The sequence below is a fragment of the Branchiostoma belcheri genome, unplaced genomic scaffold (assembly GCF_001625305.1).
Source record: "Branchiostoma belcheri isolate BF01 breed outbred unplaced genomic scaffold, Haploidv18h27 scaffold302, whole genome shotgun sequence".
In the NCBI taxonomy this organism is placed as follows: Eukaryota; Metazoa; Chordata; class Leptocardii; order Amphioxiformes; family Branchiostomatidae; genus Branchiostoma; species Branchiostoma belcheri.
The window spans coordinates 40,968-64,860 of NW_017803913.1; the positions used below are offsets into that span (position 1 = coordinate 40,968).

The 23,893-nt window shown below is 40.3% G+C and overlaps 2 protein-coding genes across 2 annotated transcripts; one reads left to right on the forward strand and one right to left on the reverse strand.

Moving 5' to 3' along the window:
* On the reverse strand, positions 1–9,696 carry LOC109474345 (poly(A) RNA polymerase, mitochondrial-like). The gene is made up of 9 exons (XM_019774639.1): positions 9,513–9,696; positions 8,558–8,733; positions 7,805–8,029; positions 6,464–6,685; positions 4,223–4,434; positions 2,851–3,077; positions 2,016–2,108; positions 868–986; positions 1–418 (listed from the first exon to the last, which is right to left on the reverse strand). The coding sequence occupies exons 1-9, from the start codon at positions 9,688–9,690 to the stop codon at positions 35–37; spliced, it is 1,836 nt and encodes a 611-aa protein (XP_019630198.1). The 5' UTR covers positions 9,691–9,696; the 3' UTR covers positions 1–34.
* A 450-nt stretch (positions 9,697–10,146) lies between these two features.
* LOC109474348 (speckle targeted PIP5K1A-regulated poly(A) polymerase-like) lies at positions 10,147–22,585 on the forward strand. The gene is made up of 8 exons (XM_019774641.1): positions 10,147–10,327; positions 10,895–11,085; positions 12,552–12,767; positions 13,934–14,171; positions 16,554–16,764; positions 17,961–18,187; positions 19,416–19,508; positions 20,913–22,585. The coding sequence occupies exons 1-8, from the start codon at positions 10,255–10,257 to the stop codon at positions 22,511–22,513; spliced, it is 2,850 nt and encodes a 949-aa protein (XP_019630200.1). The 5' UTR covers positions 10,147–10,254; the 3' UTR covers positions 22,514–22,585.
* The last annotated feature ends 1,308 nt before the right edge of the window (positions 22,586–23,893 follow it).

Here is a 23,893-nt window from a genome sequence, read left to right on the forward strand (position 1 = left end):
CCATATATATAACAATTGCAGATCTCTCAGTACACTATCTCTTGTTTCCGTTCTTGGTCCTTTTGTTCACCCTGGACTTTGCAGATTTTAACACAGACTTGAACCTGACCGGTTCCGTGATGTTTATTCTTGGTCCCACGTTGCCGTGTGAAGAATTCCTGGTGGAATTTCCCGACTTTATGGAGTCCAATATTGGAGTGAATTCCTTCTGGTCCATGAGTCTCCTCTTCCTTTTGTTGTACCCAGACAGAATGGACACGAGTCCCCAGGGAGTGACTCCACCTTTTGGACCAACCTCAGGTTGGAGGAAGTCGGGCTGTTCTGCCATCCAGGCAGCCTCCCTGGCTAACTGTACAAACTTTTCCAGCTGATGCATGCTGACGTTCTTACTCAGGTTTAGCTGCTGCTCAAACGGGTTCTACAAGAACAGAAAAACACATTTTTAATTTCAATTTGTATTATTGAACTATGATGAATTTAAGGCATGTCAAGCTTTCTAAATTTAATGGAAATTAAATTATACATTTTATAACATAAATCAATTCATAATTATACATTAGGGCACACCAATTTAATTTCTTGGTTAACGGATTCAGCCGCTTCCTTTTTTGCCCTGAACAGTTGAAAAGAGGTCCTTTTCTTCCTAGTTGTTACAGTTATTCCATCCTTCAATGCAGTGGTATCATTAAAAGTTCAAAATTCATTGTTTAAATTTTGAACCAGCCTGGTGTGTTGACTTCGTAGCAGTTTGGGCCATGATAGGATGCCTAGGCCTGTTTTTATTTTTATTTTTTTTTTTTCTAGAAAAATCCATTAACCAAGAAATTAAATTGGTGTGGCCTTATGTATTATAGAAAAACGTCAGACCTGTATATAAAGGGCATCAAAGTTCTGTTTCTCCTGTATTTCTCCAGTCCGCAGGTTCAGCCCACAGTTCCTGAAGTTGAAGTTGCTGTAGAATTCAAAGAACTCCAGGAGAAGGTCATCTGCAAAACATCATAGACAAAGTTAGGAACCTTGTGGTAATAGCCAACCTACCAATGAGACCTTCAAAGTAAGGCTAAATCACAATACAATCTTGTACAGTTGTGGGATAAATAAAACTAGAGAAGTAACATTTGCAAAGCAAAAAATAATGCATAATGTTTACCTTCGGACATGGTTCTTACTCAAACACATTCACAACATACATGTACTACTGGTATATGGTGAGAGGAGCAGAGCAGACCATGAAATTGCAACATTATGTTACCCAACACCAGAAACCATGGTGACAGATGTGAACAAATCATGTCATTGGTCAGGTCAGAGGTCACTGTTTGGAGAAGAAGAAGAGGAAGAAACAGAGCAAAAACAATATGTTTTCTTTCGGTAAACATAATAAGGAAAGTTCAGCAGATAACGCTTTGTGTTTGACATATGATTAGTGTGAAATGTGCGTGTGTGTGTGTGTGTGCATGCGTGTGTACTACTTTGTACTGTAGTATGTAAACGTGCACATGTGTGTGTACATGTGCATGTTTGTGTGCAAATGTGTTTCAAAAACTACTGTACTGATGCAAGTGTTTATACATCAACATTTAACAAAACATTTTTTCTTTCCTTCCAAGATGTGAATTTTTCCTGGGATGTGTGTTACTGTTAGCAGTTGTTTTTGGAATTGTTCATCATTATGTTCACCAAAAGAAAACATATTGTTTTTACACAGTTTCTTCCTCCTCTTCTGCTCCAAACACTAACCTCTGACCTGACCAATGACATGATTTGTTCACGTCTGTCACCATGGTGACTGGTGTTGGGTTACATAATGTTGCGATTTCATGGTCTGCTCTACTCCTGTCACCATATACTACATGTATGTGAATGTGTTTGAGTAAGAATTAACAGATAAGACCATGTCCGAAGGTAAACATTATGCATTTGCTTTGCAAATGTTACTTCTAGTATTGCATTAATTTACAAACTGCAGGATCTACTGGTATCCAAGAACATCTGTACTCATTGTTCCCACGTACCTATACTGTCTGTATTTTCCGACAGCGGTACTTTGGTCAGGTCACTCACAAGTGTGCAGTCATTTCCCTCAAGGATACACGTGTCTGTCTTATCTGTGGGCGAGAGAACATTTAGAACAGTGCAACACATACAGCAGGACTCGAAATTAAAGATTGTCCAATGGTCACTGACCACTAAAATTGGGCTGGGACAACTAAAAAGACACTTTGGGACATTTTTGGGACAATAGAAAAATAATCAGCATCAGAATGTCAGCCCTTCTTTTATTTATCAGGCACACGTCCTGGCTTTTGGATCTGGAAAAGTCCCCCCAAATTTCCTGTCCACTCTGCAATTATTTATAGTGCGCCTGGGAGTGAACATAGCAAAATGAAGTTGACTTCAAGTTAAGGTCATACAATATTGCCAAAAAACAGGTTGGGACAGTTCATCCTCACTTGGGGACAATTGAAATTTTTTTTCGGGACAGTGCTGGGACAATAGGAAGAAAAAAGGCCTGATACAGGCATGTGAGTTACAAAATGTAGCATTTTACATGTATTGTATGTGTACAGTATTCATTACACTTTCTTTAAAATATCTGTGTAAATTTATCCGTTAACCAAGAAATTAAATTGGTGTGACCTTATGCCAATGTGCTATAATACACAGTACGATTATCATCAAGAATATTGCCGTACACAAGCGCCACCTACCAGCTAGCTCCCTCAGTGCATCAATCCTAGGAATCACAGGTTTGTCTGTGTACTGCAGGCGCAGTATGTTCTGCCAACATGCTATAATACACAGTATACTGTATCATTAAGAAACTTGCAGTACACAAGCGCCACCTACCAGCTAGCTCCTTCAGTGCATCAATTCTAGGAACCACAGGTTTGTCTGTGTACTGCAGGAAGAATATGACCAGCGCGGTGAGGGAGAAGTTGGTGATCCATCCTCCCGGCATGTTGCTGGTGACGTGGTGCAGACGTGCCCAGTGTCTGACGGCGTACACGAGCGGCGCGACGCGAGGGTCGATACGGGAGTACAGGTTCAGTAGCTCACTACTCTTCAGTGCAATGCTAAAGAGGAAGGGTTGAAATAAGTCATCAGGGTCAGATGAAATGGTGACAGTTGACAATTTGTGCTTAGGCCACACCAATTTAATTTGTTGGTTCTTGGATTTTTCACAAAAAATATGAAGCGACAGGGCAAAAAAAAAAACAGGATTAGGCATCCTATTACAGCCCCAAATACTAGGATATATAGGAGCCATGAAGTCAACACAAGAGGCTGGGTTAATATTTTAACAATGAATTCTACAGTACTGCATTGATAGATGGAAAACCTTTTTTTGCAAATCAGAAAAAAATGAGCTGAATCTGAGAACCAACATATTAAATTGGTGTGGCCTTAATTTTAATAAAATTTATTTTTATTAAGAACAAAATAGGAAGGGTTGTGAGGAAAAAAAATATTAATCCCATAAAATAATTTGAGTGAGTGAGTAATTTGAAGCTTCAGCACTGCTAAAAGAATATCCATAATTTTTCTCATTCTTTATTAAAGGTCCCCAGTGCAACTTCAGGCAACTGGATTTTCTAAGTCAATTTTATGGTCATTAAGTTGATTCAATCATATCATTGACGGTTGCTTGTTTTAAATGTGCTAAGAAATAGCATTAGATGTCAGTATCAGTATCACATATCAGTGAGTGTATCAGGCATATACTAAATTGTTTTGCCTCCCTGAAATTGCATTGGATGACTTTAAAGACCAAACGACACCAAAAAAAGTCCGTAAAACACATACAAATATCGGAAGTGTACATACAACAACGTCACTTGAAGTTTGTTCCATCATCATGACTGAGAAATTGTGCTTGTATGGCCTTCTAAAAGTGAATTTTTTGGAGACTCTCTAGCAAGCTTCCCACTTCAGGCATCCCTATTTGCATCTTTATGTTTAGTTTTTGCATTTCTGTGCTTTTTCCAGAGGTGACATCAGCTCAGGAAAAATGCAGACATGCAAAAATAAAATGTAGAGATGCAAATCGCCTGCCAGGACTGACTTGTGCTGACTTTTCCAAGGCAGGGCATTAAAATTTTGAATGTAACAGGAGAACCATGCATATTTATTGTAAATGTGTCTGTTAGCCAGTTAATACTAGTTATGTCAATTACAATCCTCTAAGGTCATATTTTGGTGTCATGTGGACTTTAAATACCTGTTGTTGGATGTTAGGTCACACTGTATGCCCGTTGCCTCGTGCATAAACTTGACCAATGGACAGCGAGCGTTGAGGATGTACTGCACGTGTCGACAGCTGGGCACGAACTCTGCCAGACCCTGTCCCACGGTGGACAGCAGGTTCTGAGTCGCCGCTCTCTCAGTCGGCACCGTCTTCACTTCATACTCCATCCGCGGGAAAGACTTCTTCTGTAGGGTTCAAACAACAACATTCAGCATAGATAGCAATGTCTAGAGTTAGATGTTCAACGGTACACACACCAATTCTTCCGCGACAGGGTCCGAGGTAGTGCTAAAAAAAAGGGACAAAGGGGTTCCTATGGTTCGTCTTTGAGTAACTTTACATTTCTCATAATCTGCTGCAAAATGGTATTAACTACTAACAATTTTTGGCTGGAAAGTGAAGAAGTGGCGTGTTTTGGGTGAAAATTGATTTCGGGCCCGAGGCTTACTTCCGGGTGTCCTTCCGCCTATGCGTTCTTGGGGTGCTGTTGCTATGCCTCGCGCGACGGGCTATTGTGATAATCTCAGTGTTAGGATTTTCTTTATACTTTTCTTAATAATACATAAGGGTTTTCTCTTTCTGACCATATAAGTCATGTTGGTGGCTAAATTCTGGGTGATGGGTCTCATTCCACGTGAAAATGGCCAATTTTTGGCCTCATTTTTCATCGAAAAATTCTTTTTCCCCCTAAAATTTACTAAAATGTGAGAGGTGAAAGAAATTTAAATTCTATTGTTCTTGTAGCTACTACATGTAGTAGAGGGATATCCCTCATTTGCAAACACAGTGTTTTGGCTTAAGAACTATTTCCTGAAAGAGACGGTCGCTGGAGTTGAGGGTATGCAGAATCGAATTGAGACCCAAACTAAACTGGGGTGACTGCCCCCTCAAGGGTTAGGTGTAAAGAGTCGATCAGTGTAATGTAGCCAGCTGCCGCCACGCTGCGTGCCTGCGAAGCTGGAAGGCCAAAAGGCGGCTATCCTTGGACCTCTCCTTGGTGCTGAACTCACCATCAGTTCCATGTTATGCATTAGTGTCCTCAACACTGCACAAAAGGCATTTTTCCCTTATACTTTTATGGTACATATATTTTGTTTGTCTATCTAGTAGCCCCTATATATACAGATGTACTTTACTTCTTACAGGTAGCCCCTCCCTCCCATACCCTACTATCTGCCGTGTCTTTGATATTGTGTTTAACTATATTCATCCCTCTGGAAGATTTGACCAATCTCATTAATGTTATGCTATAGGTATTGGTGCGCCAGCCACTTTCATTTTATGTTTATGCTATACTTTATGTCATCTTTATGTTTACTTTTGTATTATGTTTTATGAGCAGCGGATTCACATAAGTGCTTCCTATCCAATGCTCAAAAATCCATGTGAATAAAATAAAATAAAATAAAACATATACAGAAACAGATTCAAACAGCTGTTACAGCAGGGCTTTAGCCAGCTCGAAATTTTTTTTTCCATCAGCCCAGATTCAGAATAAGAGCTGGGGGAGAGTACTCACAATCTACATTGTTCATGTAGTGGGGAGAGGGGTCCATGGACAAATTTTGCATTTTCAAGCCTCTTCAATGCAATTTTGCACATTTCGAGAGGCAAATCATGGGGCTGAGAGTGAGAATATTGTTGGTGGCTCTTCGGATGTTTTCATTTTTCTTATTTTTTACCCAAGTTTGATGGATTGGTTTGAAATTTGTTAGTCACATGCCACAAAGTTCCTGCAATAGACCCATTTGACTTTCACGGATCGCATAAACTGCTTACGTCACAGAGGGGACATTTGGAAAGAACACAATTCTAGGTGGCGGAAATGGAACGTGGCTTGCGCTCGCGGCAAAAGTGTCTTTTTTTTTGGTAATATATGCAGAAATGACAGGAAAACAGGCACCAACTTTGTATGGTGGCATTCCATACAACATTTTCAGGTTATTTTGTGCTGTGACATATATAGTTTATGCAATCCGTGAAAGGAACTATTCAAAATGTCCCTTCTGTGACGTAGTTTCTATTTGAAATGTCCCCCCTGTGACGTAGTTTCTATTTGAAATGACCCCCCTGTGACGTAAGCAAGATCTGTGAAAGTCGAATGGGTCTATTGAAAGATGGGTGCTGGCTAGAGCCCTGTGTTATGCAAAATGTATTTTCGGACATAAAGACATACATGTACTAGTATGTAGAATTCCAGCAGTATAAACCTGCCTTCTTGGGTTTGTGTTCCTCCACATTCAGGTTCAAGTACATGTCCAGGTCACAGCCCTTGTTGCCAAAGCCGTTGACAGAGGAGCCAAAGGGGTGCACAATGCATCCTGGGAAATGGCCTGTGATGGCGTCCTCCACCAGAGAGCAGACCAGGAACCTCAGACGCGTCTCTCCCTCCGATAACTCTGTCTCTCGGACTAACACTCGCATCTGTTCCTCCATCTGTGGAGGTAGAAAAGAAACGTGAGGCTACAGCAAGTAATTTTTATGGATGACATCAATAGGCGTATTAATTTTTGCCTGATTTTGGAAAAAAAACAAGAAATTTTGTTGCCTTCTGACAGTGGTCAACATGGGCAAAGATGTCTGTTGCCACGCCGGAAGGTGGATGGCAGATAACTATAAAGAGAGGAGACAAGACAAGGCTCTGATTTAATGTTTTGTTTCTTACTTCGATGCAGTGATATGTGATGCTGGCTGTGTATATGTCATGTTCCTACTGAATCAAAACCATTTGTACAATGATTGAGTCAAAATTTTAAAATGTAGGAACCTGTTTTTTTTGGGCCCGCCTTGTTTTTTTTGGCCTGCTCGCATTTTTGAACACTTTGTCTTCTACTGCTTCCATAAAAGAGATCAAACGCAAAATGATTAGATCATATTTCATTGTAATCTTTAGAATAGTAACTTGTTCCACTTTGTTACCATTGCACTGTCTGTATACCCTATACATTGACTCATGATGCAGTTATATATTAGCCCTCAGGCATGTATTTTCAAATAAAACTACTACTGGATAAATAATGGAGATAACCTCCGGACGTTTCAAGTGACACCCGTCACTCTTCTTCAGCGTCACTAAAGCCTTGGCCACAACCCGTCGTACGTGCAACTGCGTGCTGTCTACGTGCAAAAACGTGGGCAAACATAGGGCATCCGTACATTGTGAGTACCACCTCCGTACGTACCATACTTAAGCAGCATGTGTGAGTACAACCTCCTTACAGTAAAGTGGCAATAGCACAGAGACCGTACGTTGTAAGCACATACAACTCACTTACCACTTGTGCAACGAATGATGCACACAACCGCTGACGGCCAGACGTGACGTGCAGACCACACTCTTATACACCTTGCGCATCCGTGCGAGTGACGTGCCTTGACACCACTCCTTCCCTACGTTTTCAGAAAAACGTAGCAGACGTGGCCTCCCAATATAACGCATGGGCACGCACGGCGGGTTGTGACCGAGGCTTAAAGGAGCTGAGCGCACGTCGACACTAATCACATGTGAAGGAACTGGAAAAATCAGTTGAAATTGACGAAGACTCATGTACTCACAGACTGAGCTGCACAGAGTTTGGTAGCGAGGATGGAGAACCTCTGTTCTGCTGTCATCTCCCCCACGCTGTGTTTCTTACTGGAGCTGTTCATCCAGTTACTGGTGCGGAAGGACAGCAGGCGTGACCTGTAGGGCACAACCTCCAGTACAGACCTGAAGTGGGCCGTGTTCAGAAGACTGTGGACTGAGCCTTTGGACGTGTACTCCAGCAAAGTGTACTGCTCCTGTAATTGTATACATGTACATGTCAACTTGATAATCTTGGTCGTGGTCAGGTTGATGTGGTATGACTTTTTGAATATTTGGGCATGAGTCATCAGAATAGCATGCAGAGCAAGCAACCAATAGGCAGGCAGCTTTCCTCTATTCTTCTTGCTGATTGGTTGTTGGGATACAATTGGGTTAACTCAATTAACACGTGTACAAAGCCATGCCATATTGACTGTATTAACTGCATTCAAGTGTGTAGGTATGTCAAGCTTTCCTGCTCCAGCATTGGAATACGGGGCATAAACACTTCTTTTTATCTTGGATTTGTTGGAAATCAACAGTTTGCATTATGCAATTAAAAATCCTAACCAATAATTAAGTGGATAGCTATCCAACTGTTGTCACCTTATACTATAGTTACATGTATATCAATGTAAAGAATTGTTTTCTCTTGTGTTTATCCTTCTTTCCCAGGTCGTAAAATGTGGTGAAGCCATCCGCTACATTTGTTCCAAAGCAAATGTCAGCCTTTTTAGTTTTACCTTGTCTCCGTATGTGAAAGAGTTTTGGACCTCCCCAAAGTGAGAGCAGAACTTGGTGAGCTCCTCTTCAGTAGCCTTCCCCACGTGTCTGACCAGCACGCTGCGCAGGGCCTCCTGTCTCCGCTGATCCTGGAGATCTGTAAATCTGCGCAGGTCCAACCCCGGGCTGGGAACATCTGGGGTTGAAAAGGGAATGGGAAAATTGATGAGTTGTGAGTACAATGTAATTTTTGAGTAGTATAGTGTTGTTGTAACAGTGGGGGGTTTATAGGCGCTACCAACTGACCCGGCCGATGGGTCTAGACCTTTTTGGCCGAGTCGTTGGAGTGTCTGCCTGTGGACTGGTGCCTGGGTTTGGTCGTGGGTTTGAACCCCGGCCCGGGACCAGTGGGTTTTTATCTGTTTCTACTGTTTCTTACAGTGGTTCCCACACCGGCCCTGGGAGTTCTGGTAAAGAGTGCCGCTCCAGGGATGTCGAATTCGGAAGACTCGAGGTCGAATCTTGAAAAGAAAAGGGGGAGTAGTGTAACAGTGGGGGGTTTATAGGCGCTACCAACTGACCTGGCCGATGGGTCTAGACCTTTTCGGCCGAGCGGTTAGAGTGTCGGCGTGTGGACTGGTGCCCGGGTTTGGTCGTGGGTTCAAACCAGTGGGTTTTTATCTGTTTCTACTATTTTTTTACATTGTTAACATTTACAAAATGTTTAACGTTAAAGTTCATTATAATTTTGCAAAAAAACAAAACAAAAAAACACTTGTGGCCAAGCAAGGCAAAGGAATTACCATGCATTTGAATACTATGGTCTAACAATAATATGTAGCATCAAATGACGTGTCAAAACATTGGTCTCGTCAACTGTGTAATGGAACAGAATAATAAAAATGTAATAAAATGGAACAGAAACTAACTACACCTAAATAAAATAGTGATGCCCCCCTCCCCATTTCTACAAACCGTTGAGTCCGTTTGAGGAAATTTCGTGCTCGGATGGCTCCACAGTGTCTGAATTTGAAGCCTGTGTCGTACATCGCCTCATAAACTTGTAGAACACCGACGATCTTCCTGACAGTCCATGATTTCTCTCTAAACACAAACGCAACACCGCCCCTTTCCTCAGCATGGGCGCCGCCATCTTGGTTTCTACGTCGTTCTCGTTCCCAGGGTAACTTATTTACAGAAGTAGCGATTTCTGTATCTAGACGATTCGTTTTATTGATATTGCATATAAAAATGAATTACATCAGATATGATGAACATTTTTTTGCCGCATGATTGATCAGTTTGGGTTAAGTTCCATAAATTGGGCCTTAAAAAAATAACTGAGGAGGGGTGGTTGATTTTGTTGGAGGGGGATTTACAAGAAAGAAATCCTAGATTTGGATGAAATTATAGGTAGTCAAGTCACTTGCATAAAATTTTCAAGGATCCAAGGCACCTGAATATACATACAATGAAAGGTGGTCAAGGCACTCAGATAATAATGTAAGGGGAGTCAGATAAAGAAAATCCAAGCTCTTCAACCCCCTCCAATTTTGTTTGGAACAGGCCATTTGTCTTGTGAGACATGGATACGAGAATGGGGTCAAACGAGGTCACCAGTTGAACTCCATGTGCGTAACGTTGAGATGACGTTTTCATAAAGTTTTGCTTTCGGCTGAAACTTCTAGTCTCCAGCTTGTCAAACCCGACAACAATAATGGCATCAGGAGCGGGACCCTCACACAAACCACGGCATGTCTGTGAGCTGTGTGATGTCAGAGTAGAGTCTGGTGAGTAGAGTTTGTTTTCGTGAATTTGGGGAGGGGGGCGATTTGTTTTGACAGTCCACTCCAAGCCCTTGTATAATTTTGTATTCATAGACATAACAAAAGACAGTAACAATATAATATTCAAGCCGATATCTTTTCTAGTCGTTGTGTTATCCAATAGGTCACATGCCTCAGTAGATGACATGGATGAAGATTTATAATTCTCCAAAACTCACAATTGAATAATAAAATTAAGTTCCCAAAGTCCTGGCCTTCGTTATGAAGTTTTATGTTTTGTTCTATTTTTATCTGATGCTGTTGAATTTGTGTTGGGGAATAACTTAAATGTTTAGAGTGCTATGTGAGACTTATTTGAGATGCCAAGTTGCTTGGTGTAGAGGTTATCATTTTTTTTTCTTGCATTCAAAGTGACATTTCCCAATTTTACAGCAATCTAGCTTAGGGCTGCAATTTTACAGCAATCTATCTTCCGAACCCCCCGAACCCCCCCTGGCTACGGGCATGGGGGGGGCAACCTGAGAAAAAAAAAGTATATTTTGACCCCTGCTGTTGATGTTCCCCCCGTAGCGGCCACTCTTCAGGCCCACTACTCTGGAAAGCGTCACCAGAAACTCGTGAGCCTGCAGCAGGGTCGTCAGAACCAGGCAGACAGGAGTCTGTTCATCACAGGGTTCAGGAAGGGCACGTCTGAACTGGAGCTTACTGACTACTTCAACAGCTACGGCAGTGTTTCCAATGTCTTCATGGACAAAGACAAGGTATGTGTTATGGGGTTCTGCATGGGGGATATAGACTTAAAGGCCACACCGACTTAATTGACACCCTCTAGATCTGAAGACCCCCAAATTTGTGTGCGTGGGCGAAAAAAAAATTCTGGTCAAAAATAATAATGTTACTAAGGCCACACCAATTTAATTTGTTGGTTCTCGGATTCGCCTCTTCGTTTTTTTCTGATTTGCAAAAAAAAAAAAAAAATTGCATCTGGTCCTGAATCAACTGAAAAATGCTCATGTTTTGCCCCCCAACAGTTGAGGAAAGTCCTTTTCTTCCTAGTTGTTACAGTTGATTCCCATCTATCATTGCAGTGGTTTGATTAAAAGTTCAAAATTCAATGTTTAAACTTTAACCCAGCCTTTTGTGTTGACTTCATGGCTCATTCCGTAGCATTTAAGCCTATAATGGGATGCCTAGACCTGTTTTTATTTTTATTTTTTTTCGCCCTGTCGCTTCATAATATTTTTTCTGAAAAAATCCGAGTACCAACAAATTAAATTGGTGTGGCCTAAACCACAGGAATACAAAGCTGGTATTATGAATTTGTGGCAGTACATACAGTGTAGTGACTAATACGACAAGCCGGCACATGCTGGCTTATTGCGGAATTTATGAATCAGCACTGTACATGTACTGAGTTCTTGAGAGTGGAGCTTCTGTAGCCTGGGTGCCGTCCTCCAGAGTTATTTTCGCTAACTACCATGGACTACCAGGCCCAGAGCTAGGCCAGAGCCTCGGAGGACGTGATCTTTTTTTCTGTTTTTGAGAACAGGCAAAAATCAATGCGTGCGCGGATGTCATCCATAAAATTAGGTCAGTGTCGCCTAATGCTTAAAGTCAAAATAGGTACATAAGGAGGCAACACTTATAGATATACTACGGAAGACGACAAATCGCTTGCACCATATCTGAGCAACTCAATTTGTGACACTACTTGACTGACAGCACAGGTGCATGTATGACTATATTATATAAAGGGGTTATCAACATGTACATACTTCTGACAAGTTTCCATGCGTTGCCAACAGTGAGAAAACCAGACTTCCATTGTAACTTTTGGACAATCTGGCATTGGACTACATGTATGATGTAGTAGTACAGAATGACTATGTACGTGGTATGGAGGAAGTTGGTCTGACCAACGAAAAATATATCATTCAAGCAAACCTTTATAATTACATATGAAAGGCCAATAAGTTGAAGATAATAACTGTTTTTGTACAATTTGTAGCCTCTGTAGCAGGCTTATAGAACTGGGGGTTTGGTGGTCTTCGGCTGTTTTCTGATTAGCCCAGTTCTAAAATGGGGGGAATTCAACCAGGCCGGCTATGTAACTATATTGTGATGAGAAAATAGCACATGAAAGCTCCCATGAAGACCCCCAAAACCCCCAGTGTTTGGTGTGCTATGGAGGCTATATAATTTGTAAATTTTTTTCTTCTATTTGCAGGGTGCCTATGCCATTGTTGAGTTCAGTACCAAGGACAGAGCCCAGACTGTACTTCAGACATCTCCCCACATTCTGGATGACCATGAACTGACAGTCAAACCCAGGGAACTCAAGACTTTCTCCCCTAAACGCCAACACAAGAGGCAGGCTGGGACAGGAGACGGGCAGGCTTCAGAGCAAGAGGAAGTCTTCAGAGCCTTGTGTGGTCAGCCATCGGTAAGGATTTTTTTGTATATAAGGCCACACCAATTTAATTTGTTGCTTCTCGGATCGCCCTGTCCATTTTTTTCTGATTTGATAAAAACGAAATTCTTTGGGGTTAAATTAACTGCAAAATGCTCAATAAAAGACATATTTTGGCCCCAATGGTTGCAAAAACTCCATTTTTTCGTAGTTCTTATGTTTTTCAGTGTAACAATGCAATTTTCTTTCATTAAAAGTTCAAAATCTATTGTTTTAATTATAAACCAGCCTGGTATGTTCACTTCATCAAGTTCATGGCTCATATTGTAACATTTCTGGCTATCATGGGGTGCCTAGGCCTGTTTTTTTTTTTTTTGCCCTGTCGCTCCTGATTATTTCTGAAAAAATCTGAGAAACATTAAATTGGTGTGGCCTAATCAGTGGTAGAAATACTTTTTTGCAGAATACAATATTGCAGACTGTCTAAAATTTGTTCTGCAATTTGGAAATACTGCATAGAGAGTATTATTCAGAAGTTACTGTTCTTCTATGTTTTGTTAGCCTGGGTTCCAGACCCATAGCACACTGGACACAAAATATCTCAGTGAGCCTGGGTCTGGCTGTGCGACTTGTGAAAGGCTCTCAGCCATGGGGAGGAGAAGCTGTGATTGATGACCCCTCACACCACAGGTAGCCTGTTACATGGTACCACCATTGGTCAGCAGGAGACAATCTTGGGCTCAACAGTTAATCATTACCCAGTCAATTTTCTTGATGTATTTGGAGTTTATTTTCCAAAATAACAGCTGCAGAACTTAATTTAACAGTAGAAGTAGTGTACAACCGAGGCTTTCCTGTTTGTTTAATAGGTAACAGTCCTCTAACACACCAGGACAAAATAACCTTATCTACAGTTTTATCTCATCTGCTGGTGAACATTCAAATAAAAGATACAGCTGGGAGTTTTTAACCAATCATACATGTTGTAGCAGAGGTGTAAAATTGCTTCCTGCTGTTCCACCAATGGGGCCTTACGCTCAGATACTGTCACGTCAGCGTTCGAGTGGCACCTGTCTATCCGGCCCTACCAGACCCAGGCTCACTGAGATATTTTGTGTCCAGTGTGCTAAGGGTCTGGCATCCAGGCAAATGTTTTGTTTGCAACCCAAATATACATATTATTGTATGTATCCACACAGGTTGATGATCAGATGAGCATGTTGATGCAGTACCACCAGATCTCACCAGAGGGAGTCCGTGTCAGGTATCTGGTCTGCACCCTCCTACGGGAAGTGTTTCAGGAGTTTTTCCCAGCTTGTCGAGTTTTTCCCTTCGGCTCGTCTGTGAATGGTTTTGGGCGGCCGGGATGTGACCTGGACTTGTACCTGGACTTCGGACGCTCAAAGTTTGACTACCAGTTTGCAACGCCAAGCAGTGGTTCAGACAAGGTAAAAAAAAAAAACAGTTTGGTATATTACTCCATAACTTGAGTTCTGTTATTAAAGGTCTTGTTGATTTGATTATATGGATGACATCCTCCGGGAACCCCAAAACTGATGCGAGCGTGTGAATAAAGAAAAAGTTTAGCAAAAAAAAAGTTGCTTTCGTAATATGAAATCTACATGGTCATGAAGGTTGAACAAATGACACAGAGTCAGGGCTCGAAATTAACATTGTCCCAGTGTCAAATGACACTAAATTTTCAGCTTGGGACAATTCAAATTACGTTTCGGGACAATTTTGGGGCAATTGGAAAATTCTAAGACCATCCACGTCATTTGGGAACGCGATCCATCCATCCTGCTGCAGACTGCTGGCAGCCTATAAATAAATTATATAATACTCTGACAAACATTTAAATTTGACCAGTCAGGGATTCCAAATATCAGGGACGGTGCCATGCCCATGATATTATCATGTATTTCCCTACATTTACTAATAAAGTGGACTTCAAGTTGTACAAATTCAGTTGTTGTTTTCTTATTTTTGTCATCAACTTATTTTCTGAAAAGCAGGCTGGGACAGTCCATCTTCAGTTCGGGACAATTGAAATCTATGTTCGGGACAATTCTGGGACAATAGTGAAAAAAGTTAATTTCGAGGCCTGAGAGTATGGTATGGCAAATGATCTACATGTACTTTTCAAATTTATTTCTTTACATTTTTGTCTTTTTTGTTTGATTTTGGCATTCTATGACATTGGTATTGTTTTCCAATCTTCTTTTTTTTTTTGCAACTTGCGGTATGTATTTGCTCATTTTGCAACTCTTTTGTACAATTTACAGTTTGGTTGAAAACTTTTTTCTTTTTGGAAACGGCCGAAAATTCATGTGCGTTCGAATGTCATCCATATACTAGTAATCAAATCAACATGGCCTAAACTGTAGGCATCCTTTTCATTTGCAATAAGAACCTTTGAAGTAGCCTTAGGTACCATCCTACTTGTATGCCGGGGCTCCCACACTCGCTTCCCTAAGAAGTAGTCTGGAAACGCTTGTATCTATTTCGCTTGGTGATGATATCACATAATGAGGTAGGCCACATGGGGAGGGCTGGGCGGAGCCTCTTCCACTAGTAGATGACCCATCAGTACAAAGTCCACATGGCCATGTGCTGTTTTGGTAAGGGCAAAAAAGTTGCTGCTTATGAATGACAAGTACAGCCACAAATTTACCTTGAGTACAACAATTTCTTGTAGTTTTCTTTAAGCAAGATGTTCTTTGTGGCTCTGTTACTTCAAATGAATGTTAGCAAAATCATGACAACTGAGTGTCTCTCAATGGCTACTACACTCTGTCCAAGATAAATAAACAAACCTTTCCTTGGTCAGTGATACCTGCTGAGCAGGCAGGAGATACATGTAAGCATCACCACATACTGAGAAGGACGTTAGGCTAATGAACAAGACAGGAGGGACCAATCAGCACACTCGGGGCAAAATCTGACCGAGCCAGACTGTTCAGATCTAACCATTTCCAGACTACTTCTTAGGGAAGCGAGTGTGGGAGCCCCGGTATACAAGTAGGATGGTACCCAGGCTACCTTTGAAGTTAAAAGACACTGTAATTCACAGCTATACTGTGATATATACATTTAGTAAACTTGTAAGAAAGGTTTAACAACTTACTTGCTAGTACATATATGTTGATAAAACCAAAGCTATTCTTTACATTCAAGATTTGCAATGTTAACAAATTTATAGAAATTTTGTCATAGTATGCAGATGTTTGCAGGTGCAGATATTGTAATATACTAATAAAGGGTTAATGCCCCGACCCAAGGTGTATATGGTGAGATAATCCCTCGTGAAAAAAATATGTTACGAAAAAAACTATGTCACATGAAACAAGATGGTGTGGACAGAAAAACAGATCATCTACTAGGTAATCATCTGCGGTAACTGCGTGACATTGAAACAGTACCACTCTTAGTGGGGGTGTCAAAATTTCTGTTTTGTATTTTCCTGTTCAAATTTCATTTATACCTTTTTATTTGTGCCATATTTTCAATAAAAATATTCAAAATGAACTATAATACATTTTTAATAGATAAATACTACAATGTACATGTACAAGTCTTAACACTAATGTGTCCTGTCCCCCGTATAATGGTACGGTCCAAAAAGTGGGCGGTTATCTGCATAACTGCCCACATGATAAACCATGGGAAATGGAGCCTTCTGATTGGTCGACGGCTACTGGCTATATGATAATATGCATTATATCCTTACCACTTTGCAGAATTTGACTGATCCTTCAATAGAAGAAGCTACAATAGAGAAGACTGTTGACTCATCAGAGATGAACTCCACAGACACAGCTGATCATGAGTTGGACAGCGACAATGTCATCTCCATGGAGGACATTGAGTCAGCCTCAGTTGAGGAACTTCTGGCCCTGCTGGCTAACATATTAAAGAGATGCGCACCTGGCTGTGCCAAAGTGCAGGTGGTTCCCTCCTCCAGGTGTCCTGTGGTTAAGTTCGTTCACAAGGATACAGGACTCAGATGTGATATCTCCATCAACAATAGGTACTTCTTTATCTAGCAGTGAAAATTTTGCCAAGGCCACACCAAAGTAATTTCTTGGTTAACGGATTCGCCCGCTTCATTTTTTTCTGATTTGCAAATTAAAAAAAATTGTTCTAAATCAACTGCAAAATGCTCAATGTAAGGCATATTTTGGCCCCAATGGTTAATGAAAGTCCTTTTTTTCCGAGATGTTAAAGTTTTTCAATGGAAAAGTGCAACTTTGTTTCATTAAAAGTTCAAAATCTAATGTTTTAATTATAAACCAGCCTGGTATGTTGACTTCATGGCTCATATCGTAACAGCTATCATGGGGTGCCTTGGCCCATTTTTTTTTCACCCTGTCACTTCTTATTTTTTCTGAAAAAATCTGAGAAAAAAGAAATTAGATTGGTGTGGCCTAAAGAATGGTTTCTTTTTGAAATAGCATAGTTTCTTTTATTAATGTATTAGTAAACTTATTGTATGCAATAAAAATAATCAAAGAAAGAAGGCACAAGTAAATGAGGCATGTAAAGGTGTCTTGCAAAAAATGTTGTTTTTCTGAATAAATTTTGGAAGTAACGTTTTGAGTGGCCAAGCTGTGCCTATTTGTCCAGATAGAATACTAGTATGTAGGTTGATTGCATATGAGTGGGGGTGGGGGAGATTGACAAGCAGAATGACAGGAGGTCAAAATGTCAGACTCAGCCATTCATGAAGAATATGATTAATCTGGCCAGTATGAATTACTGGTTAGAAATTATCTATGAATCTCTGATTCCTTCTTATATATTATTATAAGACCACACCGATTTGATTTGTTGGTTCTCAGATTTTTTTCAGAAGAAATATGAAGTAACAGGGCGAAAAAAAATAAAAAGAGGTCTAGACATCCTATTAAAGTCCCACACCCTCAACACAAAAAGTGGGTTAATATTCAAACAATGAATTTTGAACTTTTAATGAAACCACTGCATTCATTTTGATAGATGAAAAAACGTAACAACTAGGAAGAAAAAGACTTTCCTCAACTGTTGGGGGCAAAATATGAGCATTTTTAGTTGATTCAGAACCAGAATATTTTTTTTTTGAAAATCAGAAAAAAAATAAAGAGGCGAATCCGAGAACCAACACATTGAATTGTTGTGGTCTTAATAGAAAAATGCCATATCAACTTCATTCATACATCTTTGTACCACCCCTCCCTCCCTCCCCAGACTTGCCCTCCACAACACAGAGCTGCTCCACCTGTACAGAACTGTGTACCCCGGCCTGACTCGGCTGGTGTGTGTGGTGAGGGAGTGGGCCAGGCTGGGTGGGATAGGTGGGAACAGTGCAGGGGGAGGGCCACGGCTCACTAACTACGCCCTGACATGGATGGTAGTCTACTACCTACAGACAGAAGCTGTGCTGCCATCAGTACAACAACTCAGGGATGTGTGTGGTGAGTTTTGTCTCAATGACATATTGTAGTGTAACGAACAGTAGGAGCTAGTAAAAACCCTTCTGGTCCCAGGCCGGGGTTCAAACCCACAACCTCCCGAGCACCAGCTTCATAACTGAAGCTCTAACCGCTCGACCAAAAAGGTCTGGACCCATTGGCCGGGTCAGTTGGTAGCGCCTATAAACCCCTCACTGTTACACTACTCCCCCTTTTCTTGTCAAGATTCGTCCTCGAATCTTCCGAATTCGACATCCCTGGAGCGGCACTCTTTGCCAGAACTCCCGGGGCCGGTGTGGGAACCACTGTAAGAAACAGGAGGAGTGAGTAAAAACAGATAAAAACCCCTGGTCCCAGGTCGGGGTTCGAACCCACGACCTCCCGACCACCAGCTTCATAACCAGACGCTTTAGACCCATTGGCCGGGTCAGTTGGTAGCGCCTATAAACCCCCCACTGTTACAGTAGGAATCTTATAACATCAACAAGAAATGATATTTGAAATAGATAGTTACACATTTCAACTCAGCATGACTACATCAGTACATGTACATTATATTAAGCCAAACTTATGATGGTGATAAAAAAAGCTGGCCAGCTAGAAAATTCAAAGTGTAGTTGCCATTGATTTACAAAAGACTAAGAATGACAATTATTATGTACCAGTTCTTGATATTCTGAAAAGAAGAAAATGTATTGTTTTTAAGGATGCAGAAGAACTGTCATGTACCATATTTTTTGACGAAATGGAAAAAAATGTAAAAATGACAAAATTTATAAGTACCTAAGACTATACCAATTTAATTTGTTGGTTCTTGGATTTTTTCAGAAAAAAATTTGAAGCAACAGGGCGAAAAAAAAAATAAAATAAAAACAGGTCTAGGCATCCTATTATAGCCCCAAATGCTATGATAAGAGCCATGAAGTCAACACAAAAGGCTGGGTTAATGTTTGAACAAAGAATTTTGAACTTTTAATCAAATAACTGCATTGATAGATGGAAAAAACTGTAACAACTAGGAAGAAAAGGACTTTCCTCAACTGTTGGGGGCAAAATATGAGCATATTTGGGTTGATTCAGAATAAGAATCTTTTCTTTTTTTTGCGAATCAGAAAAAAATGACGAGGCAAATTTAAGAACCAACAAATTAAATTAGCGTAGCCTAATCTTAATATGATTGATGAAAAGGAAATAGATTCCAATACTCATTACATTTTCCTGTTCTGTGCAGACCCTACTGAGGTGTTGTTGGTGGATGGCTGGGACTGTTCCTTCACAAGACAGATAGACAAGTTCCCAACCAAGGGAAAAACACCCTCACCAGGTATCTACAAAACATTCTTCTAAAATGGTTGTTGTACATGATTGTACATGATCAGGGCTGGAAATACTGGGTGCATGTGCACTTTTTTAGGTTAGTGCACCTAATTTGGAGCTGTGCACCCAATTTCTTTCTGTGGGTGCACCAGTGCATCCAAATGTTTTTTATGTAAGTTTACATATATGTCATGAAAAGATGTTAAATTTAGAGTAGTACTAGTATTCAGCATATTCTTAACATCTACATTGTAAGTGTCAGAAAAATGGTAAAATCATTCTTGTAGTACTTTTCTTTAGAAATAAAACATATTAGTTTTCGCTTTTATCTTATATGGTGCACTCAATTATTTTAGGCTGGGTGCACCAGTTCACCTATTCCCAAAATTGAATTTTGAGCCCTGTTGTTGTACATGTAGTGCCTATAGCTACCAGACTAACAGTAACACTGCCAGTTCAAAAATGTAAAATTGAGCCAAATAGAAGGAATAATTGGCTGGGGAAGTTTAGCCACCACAGAGTGATTTGATCACGGAAGGGGAAATTATAATTATAGTATAATAATCTTCCCACAGACTACTCTCCTGGCCAATTATTCTTCCCTTTTCTTGCTGAATTTTATGATCAGTATTCTGTACCCTTAGTAGCTATATATATAGGAAGGCCTGCATCTGGTGGAGGCTAGAATTAGATGACAGGATTATTGCTCTGCATACATGTATTTCTGATCTCTTTGGAAGAAGTTACACTTTTAATTTAATTAATTTTAGTAATACTCAATACTTTTCATCATTGTTGTTGCTTTGGCCATTTTTATCTTTATTGGTCAGGTATACTTACCAATAAATAGATTCTTTTGCCAACCTCAGTATCCTTCAATTCACAAGTTTCCCATACCCAGAATGCATTGCGAAAATCGGAGTCTAAACCTCATTTGCATACGACAGGAAGGCATCTGAATGATCCTGGTGACGTTAAACAGCTTGCTTTTCATTGTGTTTTGAGGTGTTGGGGCATTTTCTGCTCAACATTAATTAAATTACTATGTGGGTCTAATCTGACAACAAATAGAGAATGAAGTTTTTGTGTTCTTTTTAACATGGGACATGTGGTTTGTAACTTTACATTACAGTTGTCATTCTCTACTTGTTGTCAGATTCAGTTTTAATCAACATTGAGCATAAAATGCCCCAACACCTCAAAACACACTGGAAAACAAGCTGTTTAACGTCACCAGGATCATTCCGATGCCTTCCTGCTATGCAAATGAGGTTTTGACCCCTGTTCTCACAATGCATTCTGGGGATGGGAAACTGATGAATTCAACGGTGTGTCTCTTACATTAATATTGGGAACTGTATTTGTATAGCAGATATATATGTAATTACAATAAACTATGTTTTCTTTACAGTTGAGCTGCTGAAGGGATTCTTCCACTTTTTCAGCAAATTTGAATTTGAAACCTCAGTGGTGTCTCCTCTCTCTGGGCAGCACCTGTCAATCACCCAAGTTTCAACCAATCAGATCATCCCAACAGCAGGTGTGCAAGGAGAATCACAGGCTTTGCAAGCAACCAATCAGGCCTCTACTTCCCAGCATGCATCTGAGGAAGTGACAGCCAATGAGGGTTCAGATAGCTGCCATCAGTTCAAGATTGGGCCAATCAACTTTCAGGATCCATTTGAGTTAAGCCACAATGTAGCAGGCAATGTCAATGAAAAAACTGCACAAAGGATTGCAGAGGAGTTCAACAAGGCAGCCGAAATTTGTTCCAAGCAGAATTTTGGCACAAAGATGTCTTATTTACCAGATTCGGTGCCATGGGGGGTTGCCAAGCTGTTAAAGAATGCTGCTAAACCAAGACAGCATTCGAAGAAGCAGTGCCTTCACCAAACTCCCACAGCGTCTCCTAAGCCCCTGTCACCTGAACCGGGCATCCCCAATGAGTCACCTGACCTAAAACAAAGAGATTATGTCATTCCGATACAGATGAAGATGTCTAAACTTCCACCACACTTTGTAACTGCCTTCTCCAACTCTGACGAGTTGAAACAAACGTGGTGTGAGAAAGTGGAAAATTTTGTGGGAGAACTTTTCACACGGGTACTCAAGATGGAAGAACAGTCTAAAGTTGCAAAGACAGAAGATATCCAAGAAAGTTCGGAAGATGTTACAAGATCCCCACATAGTGATGTGAGGTTGAAGAATGTTGAACAAAGCGATATCAGCAGCAGGAAACGAGGTCACAGTCCGGAGGTACATGGAACAAAGTTGAAGGTCAAACGTGTGGAGCATTCTGAAGACCCAGAGGTCAAAAGTTGCCAAGGTCACTCATTTTCACATGCTACAGGAACCCAGCAAGGTATAGGTAGGAGCCACGAACTTCTGAAATCTTGTGCAGAAAAACCAAACAGTTCCTCAGGAACAAAGTTGAAAGTCAAACGTGTGGAGTGTCCTGAAGATCCAGAGGTCAAAAGTTGCCAAGGTCACTCATTTTCGCATGCTACAGGAACCCAGCAAAAACCGAACAGTTCGTCAAAGGATACAGATGTGTTAGCTGAAAGTCCTTGTCATAACATCGAGAAAACTCCAGATGACATCACTAAGGTTGATGAAGATAATGCCATTCAAGATGAACAATTAAAAAGCATCACTGCGCCTCACGGTCAGGGTACAAGTCATGAAAATGGCAGTAAAAGGCATTTGTTGGTGAGTTATGTTACCAAGCACAGAGTGTGGGTGGGCAGGAGGAAGGTACGCAGGCAGCTAGCAAAAGACACAATCCCTGGGCTCTCATTGGAGGAACAAGTGACCAATCAGATTATAGAAGAGGACCCAGTGGGCGGGGCAGAGCTGGTGTTCCAGGTGCAGTCTGGGAGGAAGTTTGATGTGAAGAGTACAGCTGTGGAGCTGAGGTTGTCAGCATGGAGAGGAGACAGGGAGTTCAGGGACTTGTTCCACTTCCTGGAGCTGTTTCTGGTTAAAATGGTGGAGAATCACTTGATGGAGTAAATAGTGGCTGTCATGAAATGACAATAAAATGCAATTCAAAGGAGTTGAGAAACATACTCTACATGTAGTACTTCCAGGGCTCAAAATATTGGGTGCATGTGCACCCAATTTTTTCTGTGGGTGCACCAAATATTTTTGTAGGTATTTTTGTACATTATGAAATGTATAGTGTAGTATCTGAGTGTCAGAAAAATAGTAAATTCTTTGTTTAGGATTTTGAAGTTAGCTCCCATTTCAGATTCAAGATCTGTAATTAGGTTTTGTTTTATATGGTGCACCCCCAAATTTTTTGTGCACCTAATTTTTTTTAGGTTGGGTGCACCAGTGCACCTATTCCCAAAAATGAATTTCGAGCCGACTTCTATATATATTGAGACCTCTAATTTCTTGCAATTGGCACATTTATTGATACATAGAAAATGGTATACAATACAAAATTTACATTATTCTTATAAGACAAAAATCTGAAACAGGGGCCAAGCTCACTCAATACATGTTGTACATCCAAATTGTTTTATTTTGAAATTCATTTTTTTTTTACATTTTGTTAGTAACATTTTGTACATTCAGAGTCATTCCCAGCAGCTTGGCTAACAGGTTAAATATAAAATATTATGTGAGATTTGAAAAAAAGATAATCTCATAGCAACAGAATATTTAACATTCATTTCTGATACAAAGTTATTGACTGTTTAAGTTCATGAAGCTTTAAATACTGAAAATAGATACTTGAGTACTCAGATTTCAAGATTGAACTAATGTTTTGTATGTGCTTACTAATAGTCAGAAAGGTACATTGTGACCAAGGGCGACATATATAGCTACGAAAACAAAGTATGATTCACAAATTAGTTTCTCTGGGCGTGAAATTTAAGGATATTAAAAAGAATAAATATTAATATTATAATTGTAGTGCCAAGTCCATTGTAGCTTGCTGAACACCTAGTATGTATGCTACATGTATGTGTACCAAGATTTTGTAAAATATCAGAGGTACATGTACTTAGTAGTGTTGTATCAAGAAGACTAAATATTTAAACCTCCTTGGTTGTATACATGTACTTATATGTGTGTATAATGTAGTCAAATCTTCTTTTTTCCCCTCTTTCGCATTTTCTGCCAAGCCCTTGTCAGTAGGACATTTTTTTCACCTTCAACAACAAAAAACATGTTAAATTTACAAGATTTTCCAGTTCCTTTAAAGACTAACATTACACTTGCCAGGCCAACTATAAATGAATTGGGACATAATTTACATGTATAAAGATAACTTTCTTCTTCAGTATTTATGGTATTTTTAATTTTTTTTCCTGAAACCATTATATAAAACCATAATTTTCCACAAATATCCATAATAAAAATATGTCAAGCTTCCTTTCT

Coding starts and splice junctions, on each gene's coding strand:
- LOC109474345 (XM_019774639.1), bottom strand. CDS start 9,690: ATGGCGGCGCCCATGCTGAGGAAAGGGGCGGTGTTGCGTTTGTGTTTA. Junction 2,109..2,850: donor TGCACTGAAGGAGCTAGCTG/GTAGGTGGCGCT, acceptor TCTCGCCCACAG/ATAAGACAGACACGTGTATC. Junction 419..867: donor TTGATGCCCTTTATATACAG/GTCTGACGTTTT, acceptor CTGTTCTTGTAG/AACCCGTTTGAGCAGCAGCT.
- LOC109474348 (XM_019774641.1), top strand. CDS start 10,255: ATGGCATCAGGAGCGGGACCCTCACACAAACCACGGCATGTCTGTGAG. Junction 11,086..12,551: donor TCTTCATGGACAAAGACAAG/GTATGTGTTATG, acceptor TTCTATTTGCAG/GGTGCCTATGCCATTGTTGA. Junction 18,188..19,415: donor ACAACTCAGGGATGTGTGTG/GTGAGTTTTGTC, acceptor TGTTCTGTGCAG/ACCCTACTGAGGTGTTGTTG.